The following is a 21,589-nucleotide window of genomic DNA, read 5'->3' on the forward strand; positions in this document are numbered from 1 at the left end:
CCAACTACTAATCCAGCACTGCCAATGGTCTACCCAGCTTGCTCAAGTATGTATCACAATCAGTAATATGGGGGCTAAAATGTTGATAATTTAAGGTCTAAAACTTTAGTTTTTAAGTTGCAGCCATTAATTCAATAGTGTGGTTCACATTATTATAAGGAGTAAGGCACCATTAGACAGAAGTCTGAAATAAGAATTGGTTGTTACGAGTCTAAAATTTCATTCCTGGCATGGTGCAATACCTTAGAATGCACATTGTCTTTTCCAATATTTATAAAGAGTTTCATTTCTAGCTCATAACACTGTCTAGATAAGTGTTTCAGATGAAAGTGATGTTTAAATTTGTTGCTAAGTGGAATGTATGTCACCACACTTTAGATATGTGTTGGATTCCTTATGGTAATGACGAACCTGAGTTGCAATTCATGACACAGTTCGTGGAAAAAAAATTACTTCATCAGTATGATAATTTAAAAATGAAGTTCACCAACATTTCGGTTCCTTATACTCAACCATGGTTCTTGACAGCCAACTGTCATACATATAGTGAAATGTCAGAACCTCAAAGATGATACAACGGATAGGGCCAGTCCAAGTTTTCACTATGTTGACAGTAATTACTGGATAAATCCATATGCCATCATTGTAGTAATAAATTTTATCCATGCACTGCATCATGCTCTCTCTCACTATCTCTCTATTTGGCGAAAAACTTGTGTGATTTCCCTACTTAATTTGTGATTGATCTTGTTTTCTCCTCTGTTCTGTGTTTTGAAGGAACATTTGATTTTGAGTAATAACATCTGCATGACCTTTTGTTTCTACTTGTGCTTGTATGTTTCTTGATAAGCAATACTCTTATTTTATCTGTGCTTAATTGGTAGTTTCTCTTTGGCAGTCATTTATTTATACAAGGATTTTTCCCCCCTTAAACACAGATGTTACTGAATGATATGAGCTGTATTCATCAAGAACTGTTTAATCTTCTCCTTCATTGGTACACCTATCTTTTACAAATATATTTTGTGCTGTATTGCTTTCTATTATTGTGTAATTCTCCCTCGTTATGATTTTTCAGATACTTTTGTAAAAGCTTCACAGCATTACACACATTCTTAGCAAACATCCAAGGAATTTACTCAAGTTATTGTATGTCAAGTCACTTGTATGTCTTTCATGTTCTTTGTAGGCTTCATTTTTTACCTCCATGTTTGCATTTTACCTTTGCGAAGAGCATATTGTACTTTTTACTTCTATGTATATGTGTATCTACTGAAGGAAGCACTCAGCATAAAATTTTCAAATATTTTTAGTGTGTCATTTTCTGCTTAGAGTTGAAAGTATAAAGAACTTCTTTTTTGAAAGAACTACAGTTCTGTGAAGCAGTAGATGACAGAGATCGCTTTGAGAATAATTTTATTATCTGGCACAATCACAATTATTTCTAACAAAATTACCAATTTTGGGCATCCTCAGATCATAAAATACGGGCCATGGTTCAGTCCACCACTGCAGAAACTGATGCCTGCCAAAACCAGTTATTTTGTCAGGAATAGATGTGATTATGCCACATAGTTGAATTAATCTAATGAAGAATTCCATCTGTATTTTACATGTATTTTTAGCCCACAATCTTTTTTATTCCAGAGCTTTTTCTCATGTAGATTTTTAAGTACTATTGTTGCAACAAATCTGTCATTCTTGTGTACTACAATACGGCTGGCCACCTGTCTCAGGAAAATGTATTATTTCAGCATATTGAAAATAGAGGTTTTTCATTGTTTTTAATACAAATATCAAACAAAAATTAAGTAATTTGTTAATTATCTGCTTTATTGAGGATGTACAAGAGAATGAGTTCATGTGAATCGTGCCATCATGATATCAATGTTTATATTATTGCAAGTCATAATTCACCATCTTCTCAAGAACTAATCTTTAGTCTTTCACCTCTTATGTGAAGTGTGAGTTGTTGAGCATTACCTGACAGATAAAAACTTGCACTGGACTGGGTCTCGAACCTTTTGCAGGTAATGATCCACTGATTGACATGTCCAGGTGTGATTCACAAACCACCAAGAGATACAAAGTAAGCTCATGTAAAGTTTCTGGGGGGGGGGGGGGAGGAGAAGGGTACCAACAGAACTGAAGATAGGAAAGTAGGTTATGAGTCATACATGGATAGTTAAGTCAGTAGAGCATTGCCTGTAAAAGATAAGAGTCTTGAACTGGCACAAAGTTAAAGCCTGCCAGGAAGTTTCAAGTAACATTTGTGTATAAATGTTGTGTAAATGGGGAGGCAGAGAGGTAGAGGTGTTGTGTGAGTGAATTCTTTGCATGCTTCTGTAAGTACTTGTTGGTTCTGACCAATCTGTAAGCTTTTTTTAAAACTTGTTAATAGCTTCAAAGCCAGCACAACGTGTCTTCAAAATAAAAATGCAGTTCCCTAGTTCTGTGCTGTGTAATTCTGCTGGACAAGGAGTCCTGAGACAGAAGGTTCGCAGTGCGGTGAAGTCTCTCAACAGAGACTGGAACTTGTGCTCATATTCTGTGGAAGGTAAGTCCCTTGCAGTTATGTCACTCGCGTATTGTTTTATTTTCTATAATTTGTGTAAGAATTGATAAGACAGGTATATTCAAAGCAACATAATTTTTTCAGGAACAAGGGAGTGCAAAGACCTAAATATTGATGTGAAATGCGACCACCGTTCCCGACCAGCAAGGGATGTTAATGATGGCAGTGGCTCATATGTCCTGGGTGCTGAGGTTCCAGTTGAGCCGTGGGTATAGTTATTGTCCTGTTTTCCTTGCAGTAATTTCTTAGTCTGGAGTACTTCATGGCGCGTCTGTAAATGAAATCACAATCTTTTGTTGCTTTTTTTTATATTCTTCATAAAGTTGACTCTTTCTGTAGCTTGTAATTCAGTTGTTGTTTTACTGGATTGTGTCTGTTTTTCCCATGAACAGTATTATTTCAGTTGCACATAATAGCTGCCAAAGGAAATGTTTCTTTAGTAGTTTTAGAACACCATCCTCTTTCATTTAAAGTAGAAAAGCATGGTATGTTTGTTTATGAATGCTATACTTTAGTCACAGTAGCTGACTTAGTTAAAGTGTTTTGTTATCTCCATGATTGAATCACACATCTATAGTGCATGTTGTTTCCCTCAGACTGGGCAGGCAGTCTCGCCAGGCCAGCGACACTTACAACATCGAGATATCCTTCCCAGCTATCAAGTAAGCACAAGTATTGCATGCTTGTAGTTCAAGTAAATTTATTTTATTTCTTCTATACAAAATATTGACCTTCTGTGTACCTTACATGAACAAGAATATGAACTTTTATGCATGCCAATATATTAATAGCAAGTTTATAGAGATTCTGTCAGTCACAACAGCTTTATGATAAGAATTATGCCTGTAAGGTGAAGAGAAAATAGATAATTTAGGAGTAAAGGAGAGCACTCACCACATAGTAGAAGCACTAATTTATCGACAGGCACACAAAACATAAGGAAACTCACTAGCTTTCGAAAAAACCTTTTAATGAGTTGGGGGTGGGGGCACACCTTTGCAGCTACAGTGTGCTGGCAAACCCACAGATTTTGTGTGACTGTCAATGACGCAATGCTTCTGCTATTTGGTGAGTAGTCTCCTTTACTCCTAAATTATTTACGTTATACTAGATGAAGAGAAAATCTATTTCTTCTGTTCCACATTTCTACTATTTTTCCGCTTGATGGATCACAAGAATGACAGAAAAAATTAGGACAGAAAATAATATAGAAGCTCCAAAAATTTGTCAATAAATTGAAACTGTTGATCACTGGGTGTGTGGAAGTGAGGCTCATTCATCAAGTGTTTGGTAGTTTTAGTATTTGGATGACAAGTGATAGCAGTGACAGTATTTTCAGGACCTACAACTATAACATTAATAACTTCCTTTCTGGTTGTACTGTTTATTTGTTGTAATGTTTTGTGGAGAGAGTGTAATTGTTGCATTCTGTGAGACAAAAGTGATCTAAAGATGTAAATGATTAATACTGAAACTTCATGTATTGAAATTTAATGCTCATTTCAAATGACTTTACCATGAAAGCATACTCTAAAATGTCATCTTATGAACACATGCGTCAACGGCTTTGCCGCAGTGGTAACACCGGTTCCCATCATACCACCAAAGTGCTGTCAGGCTGGGCTAGCACTAGGATAGGTGATCATCCAGCCTGCCAGCACTGTTGGCAAGCGGGGTGCACTCAGCCCTTGTGAGGCAAACTGAGGAGCTACTTGATCAAGAAGTAGCGGCTCCAGTGTCGAAAAACTGACATACAGCCGGGAAAGCAGTATGCTGATCACATGCCCCTCCATATCCACATCCAGTGACGCCTGTGGGCTTATGACACAGTGGCTGGTCAGTGCCCTCGGGGGCTTCATGGCCTGTTGGCGCAGAGTTTTGTTTTTTTATGAGCACATGCACACATGGTCACTCTGCTGCTTTCACATGCACAGAATTTTGAGTGTCAGGGTATAATAAAGTATCTTGTTCTCTCAAAATGAGAACTATGACAGTAATAATAGAAACACTCAGCATTCAAATTAATTTATTAATGCAAGGTCGTCTTTGATAGACAAAGGACAGACAAAAACTAAGCTTGCCAGATGTTGGCATTATGGACATACAATTAAGAGAAATATCCAATTATACTGTAGGAAAGGTAAAGTGTTATTAGCAACAAGTAGCATTAGATGAGATTCAGTATGGCAATAAGAGCCATACAATGCTGCCTTTTTATAATAAAGATTAATGTTCTAAATTCACAGTAACACAAAAATCATTTTGCCCTGTATAGTCCTGAACTTTGGTGTATTCAGTTTCAAATAGCTTTAACATCATCCTCAAATCAAATGCAGACACTTTTTTTAAGGATAGTGTTACCAAAAAAAAATACCAGTCAGAGCTTACTGAATTCAGGGTATATAATTTAATGAAAGGGAGCAATAAATAATAATGTTGAGATCTCCGACACTATTATGATCACCTTAATTATTGTTGCTTCATTTGTAGCACATGCTGTAAATCAAGCTGATATAAAGGTACCTCATTTTTCAAAATTGTGTGAGTAAATACACATTTCCATTACTTCTGTCAAAGTGAGACTTAACAGAGGAACAAACGGTGTTTTATTTTTCTTTAATAATATAAAACCTTAAAGAAGTGAAACTTGTAATATGAAGGGGATAATACTTTAAAGTTAATACTTATGTCCTTATATGTTTCATCTCCAGCGACCCTGTCATTAACTCTAACACAAATGAGAGGTCATCTGTCCAGCGATTATTGGAGAAACTCATACTGGAGGAAGACCAGTTTGATGTCCGTGACATTTTACCAAACACAGTTCCAGATCCAGCATCACTGCAGCCGCAGTCAGACTATGCTTGTCCACCAGGACAGGTGGTAATGGCCCCTGATTGTGGTGAGTGTCTATTTAGTTTTCATGTGTCAGCATATACTTTTGTTGCTGCAGTTGCTACTTTTGTCTAATGAGCATAAGCTTCAGTGTTAGTTATAATATAAGACTGCACATGGCAATAAGTCACTGTTAACAGCTGATGAAATTAAAATCTACTCATGGTGAATTGTTTACTGTCTGAAACTGCTGTATATTTCAGATGCTGATAGAGACAATGCACTTTCTGACAGTGGTCCAATTTCTTCTGGGTGGGCTGGATCTCATTTAATTATGGTGTGTTGTGAAGTTTGTAGATGCAGCCTTAGGGGTGGTGGCAGGAAATCTTGAGAACACCCTGTAGATGTTATGTAGGTAATTCCAACCAAACTTAGTGCACATCTACATACAGTAGTGCCCCTACGTGAGAAGTGGTACTGGGAAGGGGATAATATGTAAAAATAAGTGTTGTTATGGAATATCTGAAGGACTATTAATCATGTGTGATACACATACAACTTGCTATCTGATAAAAAGATACTGCAGGGTAAGATACTTGCACAACCACTAAAAGGTAAGTATAATCATGGACAACTGACATTAGTGCCAAATGTATAGTCCTTAGCTCCCTAGTCTGACTGGTAACATTCCTGATGATATTAAGTTCAAATTTAGTTGAACAGAATGAGTAAAACTTAAACACACAAGAAATCTTGCATTTACGAACTGAGAATTCATACATCCTACTTTTCACACCAGCATTCATGGCTTTCATGAAAGAAGGTTGGACTGGTTCAAAGACACAGGAAAAGTGGGGAGGGGGTGGGGATCGGGGTGTGTGGGCACAAGTAAAGAGGCATTTGTGGGTAATCCACTAATAATAAAATTATATCCAGACATTCTCGCAGCTTTTTCTCTACCTCACATTACACATGAGAAATCAAGTATATTTGGATGGATAACTAGAAAGTTGTGTAGACTGCCAAGGAAATAAAAGCAACAGCTAACTACATTGGAGGTGTGAGAAAACTGATGCCCAAAAAGAGACACAGTAGGAAGGAAAGAGGTAGTTTTATGCCCGAGATACATGCAGGCAAAATCAAAAGTGACGTGGAGCTCTGTGAAAACTTCAGAAAGTCCACAGAGTGGAGTTACAGAAACACTCAATACTTTCACACTCCACCATGTTATTGTTAGATGTTTCTGATAAAATATTTCGAAATGCTCATCCAGAACATTATGTGACCTAATCAAGTGAAAATCTGAAATTATTTCAGAAATGCAATGTGCTAAGTAAGCATTTAATTATTACCATTCATTATGGGGGCACTTTCCTTGGAGAGTGATAAATGAGCATAAGATAAAATAATCATTGATAGTAACCAGCAATAGTGCTGTGGTGTGTTGCTGTGAAAATTAGCCACAAATTCCAGAGAAGTCATTGTCAATAAATTACTACCAGTCAATCAACAAATGGTTATTAACAGTGATAATGTATTTCTTTTTCATGAGAAATTTTGCTGTGAGTACTGAATCTGGAGAGAATGTGCAAAGAAATTGCCTCTAGCACTAACATTCTTTTGTATACTATAACTGTTCTTCTAGAATATCATTGTTTGTAGTAATGTAATTGGATGGGTAAAAAAAATCTACTCACCAAATGGCGGCAGTAGAACACACACATAAAAAAAGAAGAGATTTTACTTATGCAAGCTTTTCGGTCCAGTGGTTCCTTCTTCGGACAGAAGGGTTGAAGGGAAAGGGAGAGGTGTGCAGGAAAAGGACTTTAGATGTTTAGGAAAAGGGGTACAGTTCAGAAAAGTCACCCAGAACCCCAGGTCAGGAGGGACTTACCAGATGGGATGAGAAGGAAAGAGTCTTTCCTTCTCATCCCATCTGGTATGTCTTTCCTGACCTGGGGTTCTGGGTGACTTTTTCGAATTGTATCCCTTTTCTGAAACCTCTCCAGTCCTTTTCCTTCACCCCTCTTCCTACCCCTTCAACCCTTCTGCAAGAAGAAGGAGCCACCAGTTCCAAAATCTTGTAGATGTTAAACCTTTTTTTTATGTATGTGTTCTCCTGCCGCCGCTTGGTAAGTAGATTTTTTGTGTACCCACTTACATTGTATGATCAAAAATTGATTATTTTCGTTGTTATAGTATGTAATAAAAATTTATTTGCTTGCAACAATTTCTTTTTGTGATGTTTTCTGTGATATCTATTAAAATAATGTGGCAATCTGTTCCAGTACCCTGTGCTGTTGGAACATACTTTGTGAAGGAAACTCGTACATGCTTGCCCTGTCCTGTCGGCTCATACCAGAGTGAAGCAGGACAGTTACAATGCACACCTTGCCCAACAATTGCTGGTCGCCAAGGTGTCACAGTAGGTCCAGGTGCTCGCAGTGCTTCTGATTGCAAAGGTAAATAGCATTCTAAAAATCTGTAGTATAATATTTATGTCATTTTATAATTTTTTTATGACTCGTATTGAAACTACATTTCCATTTACAGTGTCGTAATATCTAAGAAGTGACTCCGGTGATATAATTTAATTACAAAAAATATTGTGAGTACATTAGGTTCAAATTAAATTAATAAAGATAATGTGGAATATATAAACTGAAGATATTTGCAGCAACATGTAGGTAAAAGGCTTGTGCCTAAAACAATTATGAAGCAAATTATATTACAAAGCAAATCCAAAATATAGTACAGAAATAATGACACACAGTTGCAGCCTCCTATTGTTCAGATGATGACTTGCACTGAAATTATCAGTGGTATAATTAATTCTACATCATCAATTCAAAATAACCCACTTCCTATTCCTCATCTCTCAAAATTGTGAAGTATTTTCCTGAGACTACTGACAGATTATGTATCCATATTTGTCTAAAAATGGAACTCTGTTTGCAATTGGGCCACTGACACTCTTTATCATCGATTCACGTTCTTGAGCACAGTCCATGGTGGAAATAGATTTACTTCTTGTATTTATCTTTTTCTACTCTCCCTCTTTCTATCTGTCTCCTCTTTCAAGTATAGCGAGTAATACAATATTTTCTATAATGCATGCTGGACACGTCAGTTGTGCAAGCTTACTGGAGCACAGTAAAACAATTGACCATAACATAGGCCATACAAAGTACTTTATTTAAAATGTGGAACATAAAAAAAAGGCTATAAACCATATTTCAGAAATTGCAAGAGCCTTTCCTTATCTGTTTGAAATAGAATATGACTCTGAAATGCCTAGGGACAAATTTTAGACATCAAATACTTAAGTTTTTCATAGGGATGTAAGGTTAAAATAGCCACAGGTGAGTGTGCGCAGTTCACAATTATGTGTAGGGAAGGATAAGTCAGTCAAAGTAACTGATAAAATAAGGTTGCCAACAGTTACAAGATCTGTTATATTCCATTCTACTGCTTTGTTTGTGCTCTCCACCTGATACATCATTTTGTCTCTAATATCAGTATTGTTAGTAATCTTCGTCTGCTGTTGCTACATGGATATACAGGTTGATTCAAAAGTTTATGCACAAATTGAAAGAGCTGATAGAAGAGCCAAAACACAGCAACTTTAGAATAGGAACTTATGATTTTGGAATAATCCTGAGCCAGTGGAGCTTTGGAATGACAGGAACAACAAAGACAATCAGTGCGCATTGTAATCTTCTTCTCCCTCACATCACTAGTTGATTTTCACTGACTTTGTATTAAATTCTTTTAATAAGCTTTGAGAGGACTAAGATTTACAATAAACTTTTTACTTATCTTCTTTTCTCATCATTGGCTCCAGTTCTTCACGTCTAGTGGTTGATTCTTAATACTGAAATTTTTGACATTGTAGGTTCCAAATGGCATGATAATGCTACAGTAAGCCTGCTTCACAATTTGTGTTTCTGCAATTTTTATTATATCCCTTTTTTTATATCTCACTGTCTTTACAAATTCCACTTCAAAATCAAAAATTACATTGTTATTGCCAAAATTAAAAACATGACCAATCACATCAGAGGCATGCCCACTACTAACTCATTCTGCAGTACTAACAATACTGCAAAGAGTTTACAAACTTTTTTAAAAAAATGACTTTCTATTAATATATACCATTATTCTATAACTGAATCAAGAAGTAACCATAATAAATATCATTTGATTGCGCGATTAATAATAGGAATTTTAAGTGTGGCAGATATTTTGTAGTTTCAAATGTTTCTAAAATAAGAGTAATTTTAACTGTACATTGTAACAAAGAAAATAAAGTAATTTCATCTTATACATTTTAGTCTGAAATATAATACATCATGTACAAAATCATATTAAATTCATTTAGTTAAACAGCTGAGACAATATTAAGCTGTTTAAAAGGTAGAAAGTATTTTTGGTATCAATAACTTCAGTTGAAGAAAAGTAATGCTAGGGGAGGGTGGCCTTTTACAACATCCACCTTAATTTAACGAAGTTAATGTACTGTTCACTCAACAATGTTTTACATTACAGTGAGTGTTCGAAATGGTGGCCACCAAATTCAGTTCAGGCATAACACCCTTGTAGAAAATTCTGGAGTTCTCTACCAAGTCACCAGTCGTCACCTGGACCTCATCAGGCGCACAAGTACCCTGACAACAAGTGTTTCTTGATTGAGAACTGAGATCACATACATAAGGCTTTTGATATACCCCCACCAAAAAATAAATAAATAAGTAAATAACAAAATCAAGAGGTGTTGAACCTCTACATTTCAGTGTAGCTCTTGCAGCCAGTGTCCTCCATTATTTGTTGGATGTATTCCATTCACTTTCTTCCTCACAGTTTTTACACTCTACAGTTCCCTCTGGTACATGGAAGTTATTCCCTGATATCTTAACACATTTCCTATAATCTTGTCCCTTCTTCTTGTCTGTGTTTTCATAATATGTTCTTTTCTTTGCCCCTCCAGCAGAGAATCTCATTCCTTATTTTATGAGTCCATTTAATTTTCAACATTCTTCTACAGCATCACATCTCAAATGCTTCTAATTTCTTCTGTTCCAGTACTCCTACAGTCCATGATTCACTTCCATACAATGCTGTGCTCCAAACGTACATTCTCAGAAATTCCTTCCTTAAATTAAGACCTATTTTTGAAACTGATAGACTTCTTTTGGCCAGGGATGACCTGTTTGCTTGTGCTTGTCTGCTTTTTATGTCCTCCTCGCTTCATCCGTCATGGGTTATTTTACTTCTGAGCTAGCAGAATTTATTAACTTCGTGATCACCACTTTTGATGTTAAACTTCTCCCTATTCTCATTTCTGCTACTTCTCATTATTTTCATCTTTCTTCAGTTTATTCTCAATCCATATTCTGTGCTCATGACTCTTCATTCCATTCAACAGATTATGTAATTGTTCATCTTCACTGAGGATATCAGGGTCATCAACAAATCTTATCATTGATATCCTGCCACACTGAATTTTAATTCCACTCTTGAACCTTTCCATCATTCCCGCCTTTGTTTCTTCTATGTATAAGCTGTAACAGTAGGGGGAAAAGACTACATCCCTGTCTTACACCCTTTTTAATAAGGGAACTTTGTTCTTGGTCTTCCAATCTTATTGTCCCCTCTTGGTTATTGTGTGTATTGTATATTAACAATAGTTCCCTGTAGCTTACTCCTATTTTATTCAGAATTTCTACGACCTCACACCATCTGACATCCTATGGACACATCTTGATTTGTCTTCAGTCTTTCTTCCATTATCAAGTGCAATTTCAGGGCTGCCCTCTGGTGCCTGTACCTTTTCTAAAGCTAAACTCATCATCTAAAAGATCCCCAATTTTTTTTCCATTCTTATGTATATTAGTCTTGTCACCATGAGCTGCTAAGGTGATTGTGTGATAGTTCTCACACTTATCACCTCAGCTATCTTCATAATTGTGTGGATGAAAGTCTGATAGTACATTTCCTTTCTCATAGATTCTACGCACCAAGTTGAATAGTCATTTAGTTGCCAGTTCCCGCAGTGATTTTAGAAATTCTGATGCAATGTTATCTATCCCTTATATCTTATTTTGATCAGAAGTTGTCACATCTCGTTTAAATTCTGGCTCTAGTACTGGATCCTCTATCTCTTTCATACCAACTCCAATTTCTTCTTCTGTCGCTTGATCAGACAATTTCTCCACCTTCAATGTACTCTTTCCACCTATGTGCTCTCTCCTTTGCCTTTAACAGTGGGATTCCCATTTCACTCTTAATGTTGCCACACTTGCTTTTCAAATTCACTGAAAGTGACTGTTCTGTATGCTGAATCAGTCCTTCTGACAATAATTTCTTTTTCGATTTATTCATATTTTTCCTGCGGATATTTCACCTTGGCTTCCCTGCACTTTTATTTATTTCAGCCCTATGGGATTTATATTTCTGTAGTCCTGTCTTTCCCTGAACATTTTCACACTTCCATCTTTCATCAGTTTCTCCCGTTACCGAAGTGTTCTTTACAGTCATCTTCCTTGTACCAATGTTTATTAACCATCTTAGAGATGTCCACTACTTTTCAATTGAACTGCCTACTGTGGTATTTCTTACTGGAGTATCCACTTCCTTAGTGAACGTCAAACGTGTTTCAGCATTCCTCAGTACATCAGTATCCCACTTCCTTCCACACTCATTCTCCCATGCAATTCTACTAAACTTCAATTTACTCTTTATCATTACTTAATTGTGATCTAAATCTATATCTCCCTGGTATGCCTTACAAACCAATATAACAATGAAAATAATCAATTTTTGACAATATAATGGAACTGGATGGATAAAAAAATCTACTCACCAAGCGGCAGCAGGAACACACACACAAAGAAAGAGATTGTGTTTATGCAAGCTTTTGAAGCCAGTGGCTCCTTCTTCCAGCAGAAGAGTTGAAGGGGAAGGAAGAGGGATGAAGGAAAAGGACTGGAGAGATTTAGGAAAAGGGGTACAGTACAGTACCCAGAGCCCCAGGTCAGGAGAGACTTACAGACAGGATGAGAAGAAAAGACTCTCTTTCTCATCCCGTCCAGTAAGTCTCCTGTGGTACTGGCTGACTTTTCTGAATTGTACCCCTTTACCTAAACCTCCTTCCCCTCCACTCCTTCTGCCGTAAGACAGAGCCACTGGCTCCGATAACTTGCATAAGTAAAACCTCTTTTTCTATGTGTGTGTTCTGCCATCACTTGGTGAACAGATACTTTTATCCATTCAATTACATTATATTACAAACCAATATCTTATTTTGGAATCTCTGTGGACGATGATGTAACTGTGCTGGAATCTTCCATTGTCTCTGGGTCTTTTCCAAGCATACCATACTAAAACGTATCAGATAGATTATACAGGGTGTTTCAAAAATGACCGGTATATTTGAAACGGCAATAAAAACTAAACGAGCAGCGATAGAAATACACCGTTTGTTGCAATATGCTTGGGACAACAGTACATTTTCAGGCGGACAAACTTTCGAAATTACAGTAGTTACAATTTTCAACAACAGATGGTGCTGCAAGTGATGTGAAAGATATAGAAGACAACGCAGTCTGTGGGTGCGCCATTCTGTACGTCGTCTTTCTGCTATAAGCATGTGCTGTTCACAACTTGCAAGTGTGCTGTGGACAACATGGTTTATTCCTTAGAACAGAGGATTTTTCTGGTGTTGGAATTCCACTGCCTAGAACACAGTGTTGTTGCAACAAGACGAAGTTTTCAATGGAGGTTTAATGTAACCAAAGGACCGAAAAGCGATACAATAAAGGATCTGTTTGAAAAATTTCAACGGACTGGGAACGTGACGGATGAACGTGCTGGAAAGGTAGGGCGACCACGTACGGCAACCACAGAGGGCAACACGCAGCTAGTGCAGCAGATGATCCAACAGCGGCCTCGGGTTTCCGTTTGCCGTGTTGCAGCTGCGGTCCAAATGACGCCAACGTCCACGTATCGTCTCATGCGCCAGAGTTTACACCTCTATCCCTACAAAATTCAAACGCGGTAACCCCTCAGCGCCGCTACCATTGCTGCACGAGAGACATTCGCTAACGATACAGTGCACAGGATTGATGACGGCGATATGCATGTGGGCAGCATTTGGTTTACTGACAAAGCTTATTTTTACCTGGACGGCTTTGTCAATAAACAGAACTGGCGCATATGGGGAACCGAAAAGCCCCATGTTGCAGTCCCGTTGTCCCTGCATCCTCAAAAAGTACTGGTCTGGGCCGCCATTTCTTCCAAAGGAATCATTGGCCCATTTTTCAGATGCGAAACGATTACTGCATCACGCTATCTGGACATTCTTCGTGAATTTGTGGCGGTACAAACTGCCTTAGACAACACTGCAAACACCTCGTGGTTTATGCAAGATGGTGCCCGGCCACATCGCACGGCCGACGTCTTTAATTTCCTGAATGAATATTTCGATGATCGTGTGATTGCTTTGGGCTATCCGAAACATACAGGAGGCGGCGTGGATTGGCCTCCCTATTCGCCAGACATGAACCCCTGTGACTTCTTTCTGTGGGGACACTTGAAAGACCAGGTGTACCGCCAGAATCCAGAAACAATTGAACAGCTGAAGCAGTACATCTCATCTGCATGTGAAGCCATTCCGCCAGACACGTTGTCAAAGGTTTCGGGTAATTTCATTCAGAGACTACGCCATATTATTGCTACGCATGGTGGATATGTGGAAAATATCATACTATAGTGTTTCCCAGACCGCAGCGCCATCTGTTGTTGACAATTGTAACTATTGTAATTTTGAAAGTTTGTCTGCCTGAAAATGTACTGTTGTCCCAAGCATATTGCAACAAACGGTGTATTTCTATCGCTGCTCGTTTAGTTTTTATTACCGTTTCAAATATACCGGTCATTTTTGAAACACCCTGTATAATGGTAAGACAGAGATTTAGGAACCAGATTTTAAATTGTAAGACATTTCCAGGGGCAGATGTGGATTCTGACCACAATCTATTGGTTATGAACTGTAGACTAAAACTGAAGAAACTGCAAAAAGGTGGGAAATTAAGGAGATGGGACCTGGATAAACTGAAAGAACCAGAGGCTTTACAGAGTTTCAGGGAGAGCACAAGGGAACAATTGGCAGGAATGGGGGAAAGGAATACAGTAGAAGAAGAATGGGTAGCTTTGAGGGATGAAGTAGTGAAGGCAGCAGAGGATCAAGTAGGTAAAAAGACGAGGGCTAGTAGAAACCCTTGGGTAACAGAAGAAATATTGAATTTAATTGATGAAAGGAGAAAATATAAAAATGCAGTAAAAGAAGCAGGCAAAAAGGAATACAAACGTCTCAAAAATGAGATCGACAGGAAGTGCAAAATGGCTAAGCAGGGATGGCTAGAGGACAAATGTAAGGATGTAGAGGCTTATCTCACTAGGGGTAAAATAGATACTGCTTACAGGAAAATTAAAGAGACCTTTGGAGAAAGGAGAACCACTTGCATGAATACCAAGAGCTTTGATGGAAAACCAGTTCTAAGCACAGAAGGGAAAGCAGAAAGGTGGAGGGAGTATATAGAGGGTCTATACAAGGGCGATGTACTTGAGGACAATATTATGGAAATGGAAGAGGATGTAGATGAAGATGAAACGGGAGATATAATACTGCGTAAAGAGTTTGACAGAGCACTGAAAGACCTGAGTCGAAACAAGGCCCCCGGAGTAGACAACATTCCATTAGAACTACTGACAGCCTTGGGAGAGCCAGTCCTGACAAAACTCTACCATCTGGTGAGCAAGATGTATGAGACAGGCGAAATACCCTCAGACTTCAAGAAGAATATAACAATTCCAATCCCAAAGAAAGCAGGTGTTGACAGATGTGAAAATTACCGAACTATCGGTTTAATAAGTCACAGCTGCAAAATACTAACGCGAATTCTTTACAGATGAATGGAAAAATTGATAGAATCCGACCTCGGGGAAGATCAGTTTGGATTCCGTAGAAATGTTGGAACATGTGAGGCAATACTGACCCTACGACTTATCTTAGAAGAAAGATTAAGGAAAGGGAAACCTACGTTTCTAGCATTTGTAGACTTGGAGAAAGCTTTTGACAATGTTGATTGGAATACTCTCTTTCAAATTCTGAAGGTGGCAGGGGTAAAATACAGGGTGCGAAAAGCTATTTACAATTTGTACAGAAACCAGATGGCAGTTATAAGAGTCGAGGGGTATGAAAAGGAAGCAGTGGTTGGGAAGGGAGTGAGACAGGGTTGTAGCCTATCCCCAATGTTGTTCAATCTGTATATTGAGCAAGCAATAAAGGAAACAAAAGAAAAGTTCGGAGTAGGTATTAAAATCCATGGAGAAGAAATAAAAACTTTGAGGTTTGCCGATGACATAGTAATTCTCTCAGAGACAGCAAAGGATTTGGAAGAGCAGTTGAACGGAATGGACAGTGTCTTAAAAGGAGGATATAAGATGAACATCAACAAAAGCAAAACGAGGATAATGGAATGTAGTCGAATTAAGTCGGGTGATGCTGAGGGAATTAGATTAGGAAATGAGACACTTAAAGTAGTAAAGGAGTTTCTCTATTTGGGGAGCAAAATAACTGATGATGGTCGAAGTAGAGAGGATATAAAATGTAGACTGGCAATGGCAAGGAAAGCATTTCTGAAGAAGAGAAATTTGTTAACATCGAGTATAGATTTAAATGTCAGGAAGTCGTTTCTGAAAGTATTTGTATGGAGTGTAGCCATGTATGGAAGTGAAACATGGACGATAAATTGTTTAGACAAGAAGAGAATAGAAGCTTTCAAAATGTCGTGCTACAGAAGAATGCTGAAGATTAGATGGGTAGATCACATAACTAATGAGGAGGTATTGAACAGAATTGGGGAGAAGAGGAGCTTGTGGCACAACTTGACTAGAAGAAGAGATCGGTTGGTAGGACTTGTTCTGAGACATCGAGGAATCACCAATTTAGTATTGGAAGGCAGCGTGGAGGGTAAAAATCATAGAGGGAGACCAAGAGATGAATACACTAAGCAGATTCAGAAGGATGTAGGCTGCAGTAGGTACTGGGAGATGAAGAAGCTTGCACAGGATAGAGTAGCATGGAGAGCTGCATCAAACCAGTCTCAGGACTGAAGAGCACAACAACAACAACCTCCTCCACTTGTGATTCTTAAGCAAAGTATTCATTGTTACTAACTGAAATTTGTTGCAGAACTTAATTAGTCTTTCTCCTCTCATGCCTACTACCAGGCCTATTTTCTCTCATAACTGTTTCTTCTCCTACAACTGCATCCTAATCCCCCATGACTATTAGATTATCATCTCCCTTTACATACTGACTTACCCATTAAATATCCTCATATACTTTCTCTATCCCTTTGTCTTCTGCTTGTAACATCAGCACGTATACCTGAACTACCGTTCTGACAATACAGTGTAACTGGGTAGATAAAAGATATACTCACCAAGTGGTGGCAGCACAACACACAGTAATTGGATAGATAAAAAATATACTCAGCAGGACATAACTACTGTTCTGAGTGTTTGCTGTCAAACTCACGAGAATTTCCCAATCCCTGGACTGTTCAGTTACTCAGTTTCTGCTCTTCCTTCATATTCATAATGAATCCTACTCCTGTTATTCCATTTTAAGTTGCTGTTCGTATTACCCTATATTCTTCTGAACAGAATTGCTTTTCTTCTTTCCATTTGACGTCACTGACACCCACTAAATCTATACTTAGCCTTTGCATTTCCATTTCCAGATTGTCTAGCTTCCCTACCACATCCTGACTTCTGACTCACAGACTGTTACCCTTTCACTGGTTATCCTATCTTTTTCTCACGGCCATCTCCCCCTAGGCAGTCCCATCCCGAAGATCTGAATGGGGGACCAGTCTGGAATGTTTTTCCAGTGGAGTGAATAATGGCTCTTTTAAGTTACAAGCCACACATCCTGTGGATACACATTTAATGCAATGGTTTCCATTGCCTTCTTCCTCCTTCTGCTGTTTATCCTTCTAGAGGCAGTTTCCCATGCAAGGGCAAGAGAGTGCTCTTAATCTCATCCACTCCTCAGCCCTCTTTGACAAGACCATTGTCAGAATGAGGGTGACTTCTAATGCCAAAAATTCTCAGCTGCCATTGCTGATGATTTTTAACAAAATTTAATCAGTGGCTAGGTTCAAACCCAGGACTCAGAATGTTTTTATTACTAGTCAAAGACCCTAGACCACCATACATACACAGAAACAGTACGTTATCTTTGTTGTTCCTGACTGGCTTAGGATTACTTATAATACCGTAAGTTCCTATTCCAATGTTTTGTATTCTGATTCCTGTGTAAGCTCCTTCGATTTGTGTACAACCTTCTCAGTATCCCTGTATACTTGCCTAGCAGATTTACCAAAGTCTTTACTAGCAATTTCAAACATATGATAAGTATGATAAGCAATTACATCTCTATCATTAAAACCTTCTAGTCCAGGAACACTCGATACATCGCTACTGCCTCTTGCTATGGCAACAGTGAACCATTCATTTCCATGTTAGAAAGTGTCATTTATGTCCAAACTAAAATTAAGATTACATCCAAGAAATACACAAGGTCCATCGACGAGGGTGTGGGCTGCAACACTCCTCACTGGAATGGGATTTTTCTTGTCTCCTGATGTTGTTGTTAGTTCGATGTTTTCTACATTTTTGTAAACTGTTGTGCGACGATGAAGTTGATATCTCCTGTAAGGAGATATCTCCTGTAAGGCATGTTGGTGGCGTTCAATGCAGTTGCCTGTGCAGCAGCAAGACACAGACTGAGTGTAGCGCAAGAGCGCGCTCGCTTATATAGCATGCGAAAACTTTGACCTTAGATAACGGACTTAGGGTTTTCGCAGTGGCCAGCGGAACGCAATCCCGGACGCGCACACTGGGTGTTCTAGAGTATGCGTGTTTCCGCTGGCGCGCTGCCAAGGCCATGCATCAGAGTGATTACATAATCAAACTGTTGCATCCTTGAGCCTCCGGTTCTAGATGTACTCTTGTCCGGTTAGCGTCGTCGCACAACAGTTTACAAAAATATAGAAAATGTCAAACTAACAACAACATCAGGAGACAAGAAGAATCGCATTCCAGTGAAGAGTGTTGCAGCCCACGCCCTCGTCGATGGACCTTGTGTATTTCTTGGATGTAATCTTAATTCTCATATGGAAATGGATGGTTCACCGTTGCCATAGTAAGAGGCGGTAGCGGTGTTTCGAGTATTGCTGGACTTGAAAGTTTTAATGATAGAGATGTAATTGCTTATAGTACGTATCATATGTTTGAAATTTCTAATAAAGACTTTGGTAAATCTGCTTATGACTCTATGTCTGCGAAAACTCTAAGTCCGTTATCTAAGGTCAAAGTTTCACACGCTATATAAGGGAGCGAACTCTCGCGCTACGCTCAGTCTGTGTCTTGCTGCTGCACAGGCAACTGCACTGAACTCCGCCAACATGCCTTACAGGACATCGCTTTGAAATCCTAGTGTTGGATAGATGCTTTCAAAGGAAAAAGTTCTTAGAAGAGTGGGAGAGTCATTGTGCGTACTCAAAGCAGTCACAGATAGGACAAACAACATGGCTAGCCACCCTTATGTTGATTCATGCCAGTTCACTAATATGACTGAAGTAATGATAGAGGGAACAAGGGAGACAGAGAGGATAGCTATGAAGGAATTCATGGCCAAGTTAAAGCTAGTAGAAAATACAAGACTATCAGGAGACGTAACTACAAAAAGGGACCAAATACAATTGAGCCCATACACATTGAGGTTGATGAGAGGATGTGTTGAAACAGCCAACATAATCATTGATTATTTCACACTGTCTGAAAACTACAAGAATAAAACCAAAGATGAATAGATTTCCAGCAGTAACCATAATTAAATGGCACCATATGTGAAATCCAAATGTTGAAATGATGTCCAGTCACATGCCTATATCTGCTTAGTAGGGAGCAAATTATTACACATACGTAAGCCATTATTGTTACTTAATAAGAAATGTTAGATCAGAACTGCGACCAGCACAGAACCTTGTCTGTAAATTGTGTGAGTAAGGATGTTCTTAAATTTAAAGGCAATCAATTTACAACTTAATTTTAATGGTGGTACAGGATATCATTACTATTGGGGGATTCCTGTTATAAAACAGTAGCTAATCAAGAAAAAAATTAGAAAATTGTAACAAAGAATTTACCAAAATGAGCAACAATTATGTATTTGTTTCAGGCAAAAATTATTACATTCAGAATTTCTGGACATAGAGTGAGATTTTTATGGTGTGGAATTTAAAATGTTTGTTGTCCTTTGCAGAGCGATGTCCTGCAGGAAAGTACTTTGATGATGAAGCAGGACTATGTCGCAGCTGTGGCCATGGTTTCTACCAACCGAATGAAGGAAGCTTCAGTTGTCTCCTCTGTGGCTTAGGAAAAACTACTCGTACTGCTGAAGCTGTTTCTCATGAGGTATGAAAATATAACAAAAGGCTATGACTATAAAATGGATACAAAACACTCTTTTGAAATACTTACATTAAAATGTCAAATGACATAACTTTCCTATGGGAGACGAGTACAAATACAGGTTTTCAGATAATTGTTTGACACATTTCACAACTTAAATTAGTCAATAAATTACATGCTCCTTCCCTTTATGCACCTAACTAAAACAGCATCAACTTGGAATACTGACAATTACAAAAAAAATGTTAACTATCAACAAATAATTCTTGGACTAGAATAATTTAAATAAAATGATGCATTGCTGTTCCTGGCAGCCATGAAAACAACTGTCAGTAAGCTATGTACAAGCACTGAAACTACTGACTTGAAGGGTTAATATTAAAATAAGAGGTTCTTGCATGCTGTTCTTTGTGACCTAAGCAGCCAGAGCCTCCAAAATAGTTAATAGCGAATGATAATACAATGTAAATATTCAGTTGGGGAGCAGGCTGAATAAATTTATGCAAAATGCTTGAAAGACATGGTTTTATTGTACAACTGGAGCCTCATATAATGTAATTTGTTACGTTTGCTAGCTCTCTGTCGGGTACATATGTGTCCATTGTTTCAATCTTCAAAGTTGTTGAATATAGACGCTGCAGAACCAACTGAAAATCAGTACATTCTGTAAATACTCAAATGTTACTGATGAAGCCAGAGGGTATTCTCAGCAATCTTAGTATTTCAAATAGACATGATGTCTTGCAGAAAAAATTACAGTAATTGTGCTATCTGTGGAATGGTGCAATTTTCTCAGAAATCAGTCTTTTCTGCTTTCGTTTCACTTCTTTAATGCTGTACCATACAATAGAGAGAAATATGACACACAATTAATTGATGAATTATATAAGCATTAGGAACAATCTTCATAATGGAAGCAAAAAATGTTGGCTTCAGTGAACACTGTACATGAATATGAGACAAATTAACTCCGACATTGTCATGAACACAGAATTTGCGGTGCTGATGACATTTTAGTTAGTGCACATATCAGGCAGTGTAGTATCATCATGGTGTCCACTGTAGTGCGAGAGTTAATATGGAGTCACTTGATCTCACTTTGAGCGATTCAGTTGTGGTACATGTGAAGAATGTATGACTGGCTCCACTGCAGTAAACTTGTATTTTGTTGATAGTCTTCAGTACAATACACCTTTCATTTTAATTAATGATGGAATACATTGCCTGTCTCAGCAAATTGTGTACTGCATGTCTTCATCTGGTTTTGCGCAGAACGTAGTGCTGTTAGATACTGCAAACCAGTTACAAGTGACTTACACTTTCACTTTTCAAAACTGATTATGCACAATGGGCAATCAAACTACTACGAAATATTGAGTATTGGGGAATATGCTGATATCATGGAGAGCACAAAGTCAATAGTCCCAAGTTTATCTCAGAGATGTTGTTCACATGGGTAGAACCCTTGTCATTCTATGTTTTTTCCTCTTTTTGTAATGAGCAGTTGAGGTGACATGAAAATTTCTATAAATATGAAATTACTGGGGTAATTATGAACTTTGAAGACTTTGGAAAGCTGAAAGTGAGTGTTTTAAATAATTCTGGGTCATGCAGTCCAGAGATCTAGATTCAGGA

At 38.1% G+C, this 21,589-nt stretch overlaps 1 protein-coding gene across 1 annotated transcript in view; it reads left to right on the forward strand.

Moving 5' to 3' along the window:
- LOC126236649 (sushi, von Willebrand factor type A, EGF and pentraxin domain-containing protein 1) overlaps window positions 1–21,589 on the forward strand; it is a 485,510-nt gene that overhangs the window by 446,869 nt on the left and 17,052 nt on the right. Inside the window, exons 56-58 of the mRNA XM_049946110.1 lie at window positions 5,287–5,477; window positions 7,699–7,872; window positions 19,806–19,957. Of these exons, the coding sequence (XP_049802067.1) occupies window positions 5,287–5,477; window positions 7,699–7,872; window positions 19,806–19,957 (517 nt within the window). The remainder of the gene's footprint in view (window positions 1–5,286; window positions 5,478–7,698; window positions 7,873–19,805; window positions 19,958–21,589) is intronic.

This window comes from Schistocerca nitens, chromosome 2 (assembly GCF_023898315.1).
Source record: "Schistocerca nitens isolate TAMUIC-IGC-003100 chromosome 2, iqSchNite1.1, whole genome shotgun sequence".
Lineage (NCBI taxonomy): Eukaryota > Metazoa > Arthropoda > Insecta > Orthoptera > Acrididae > Schistocerca > Schistocerca nitens.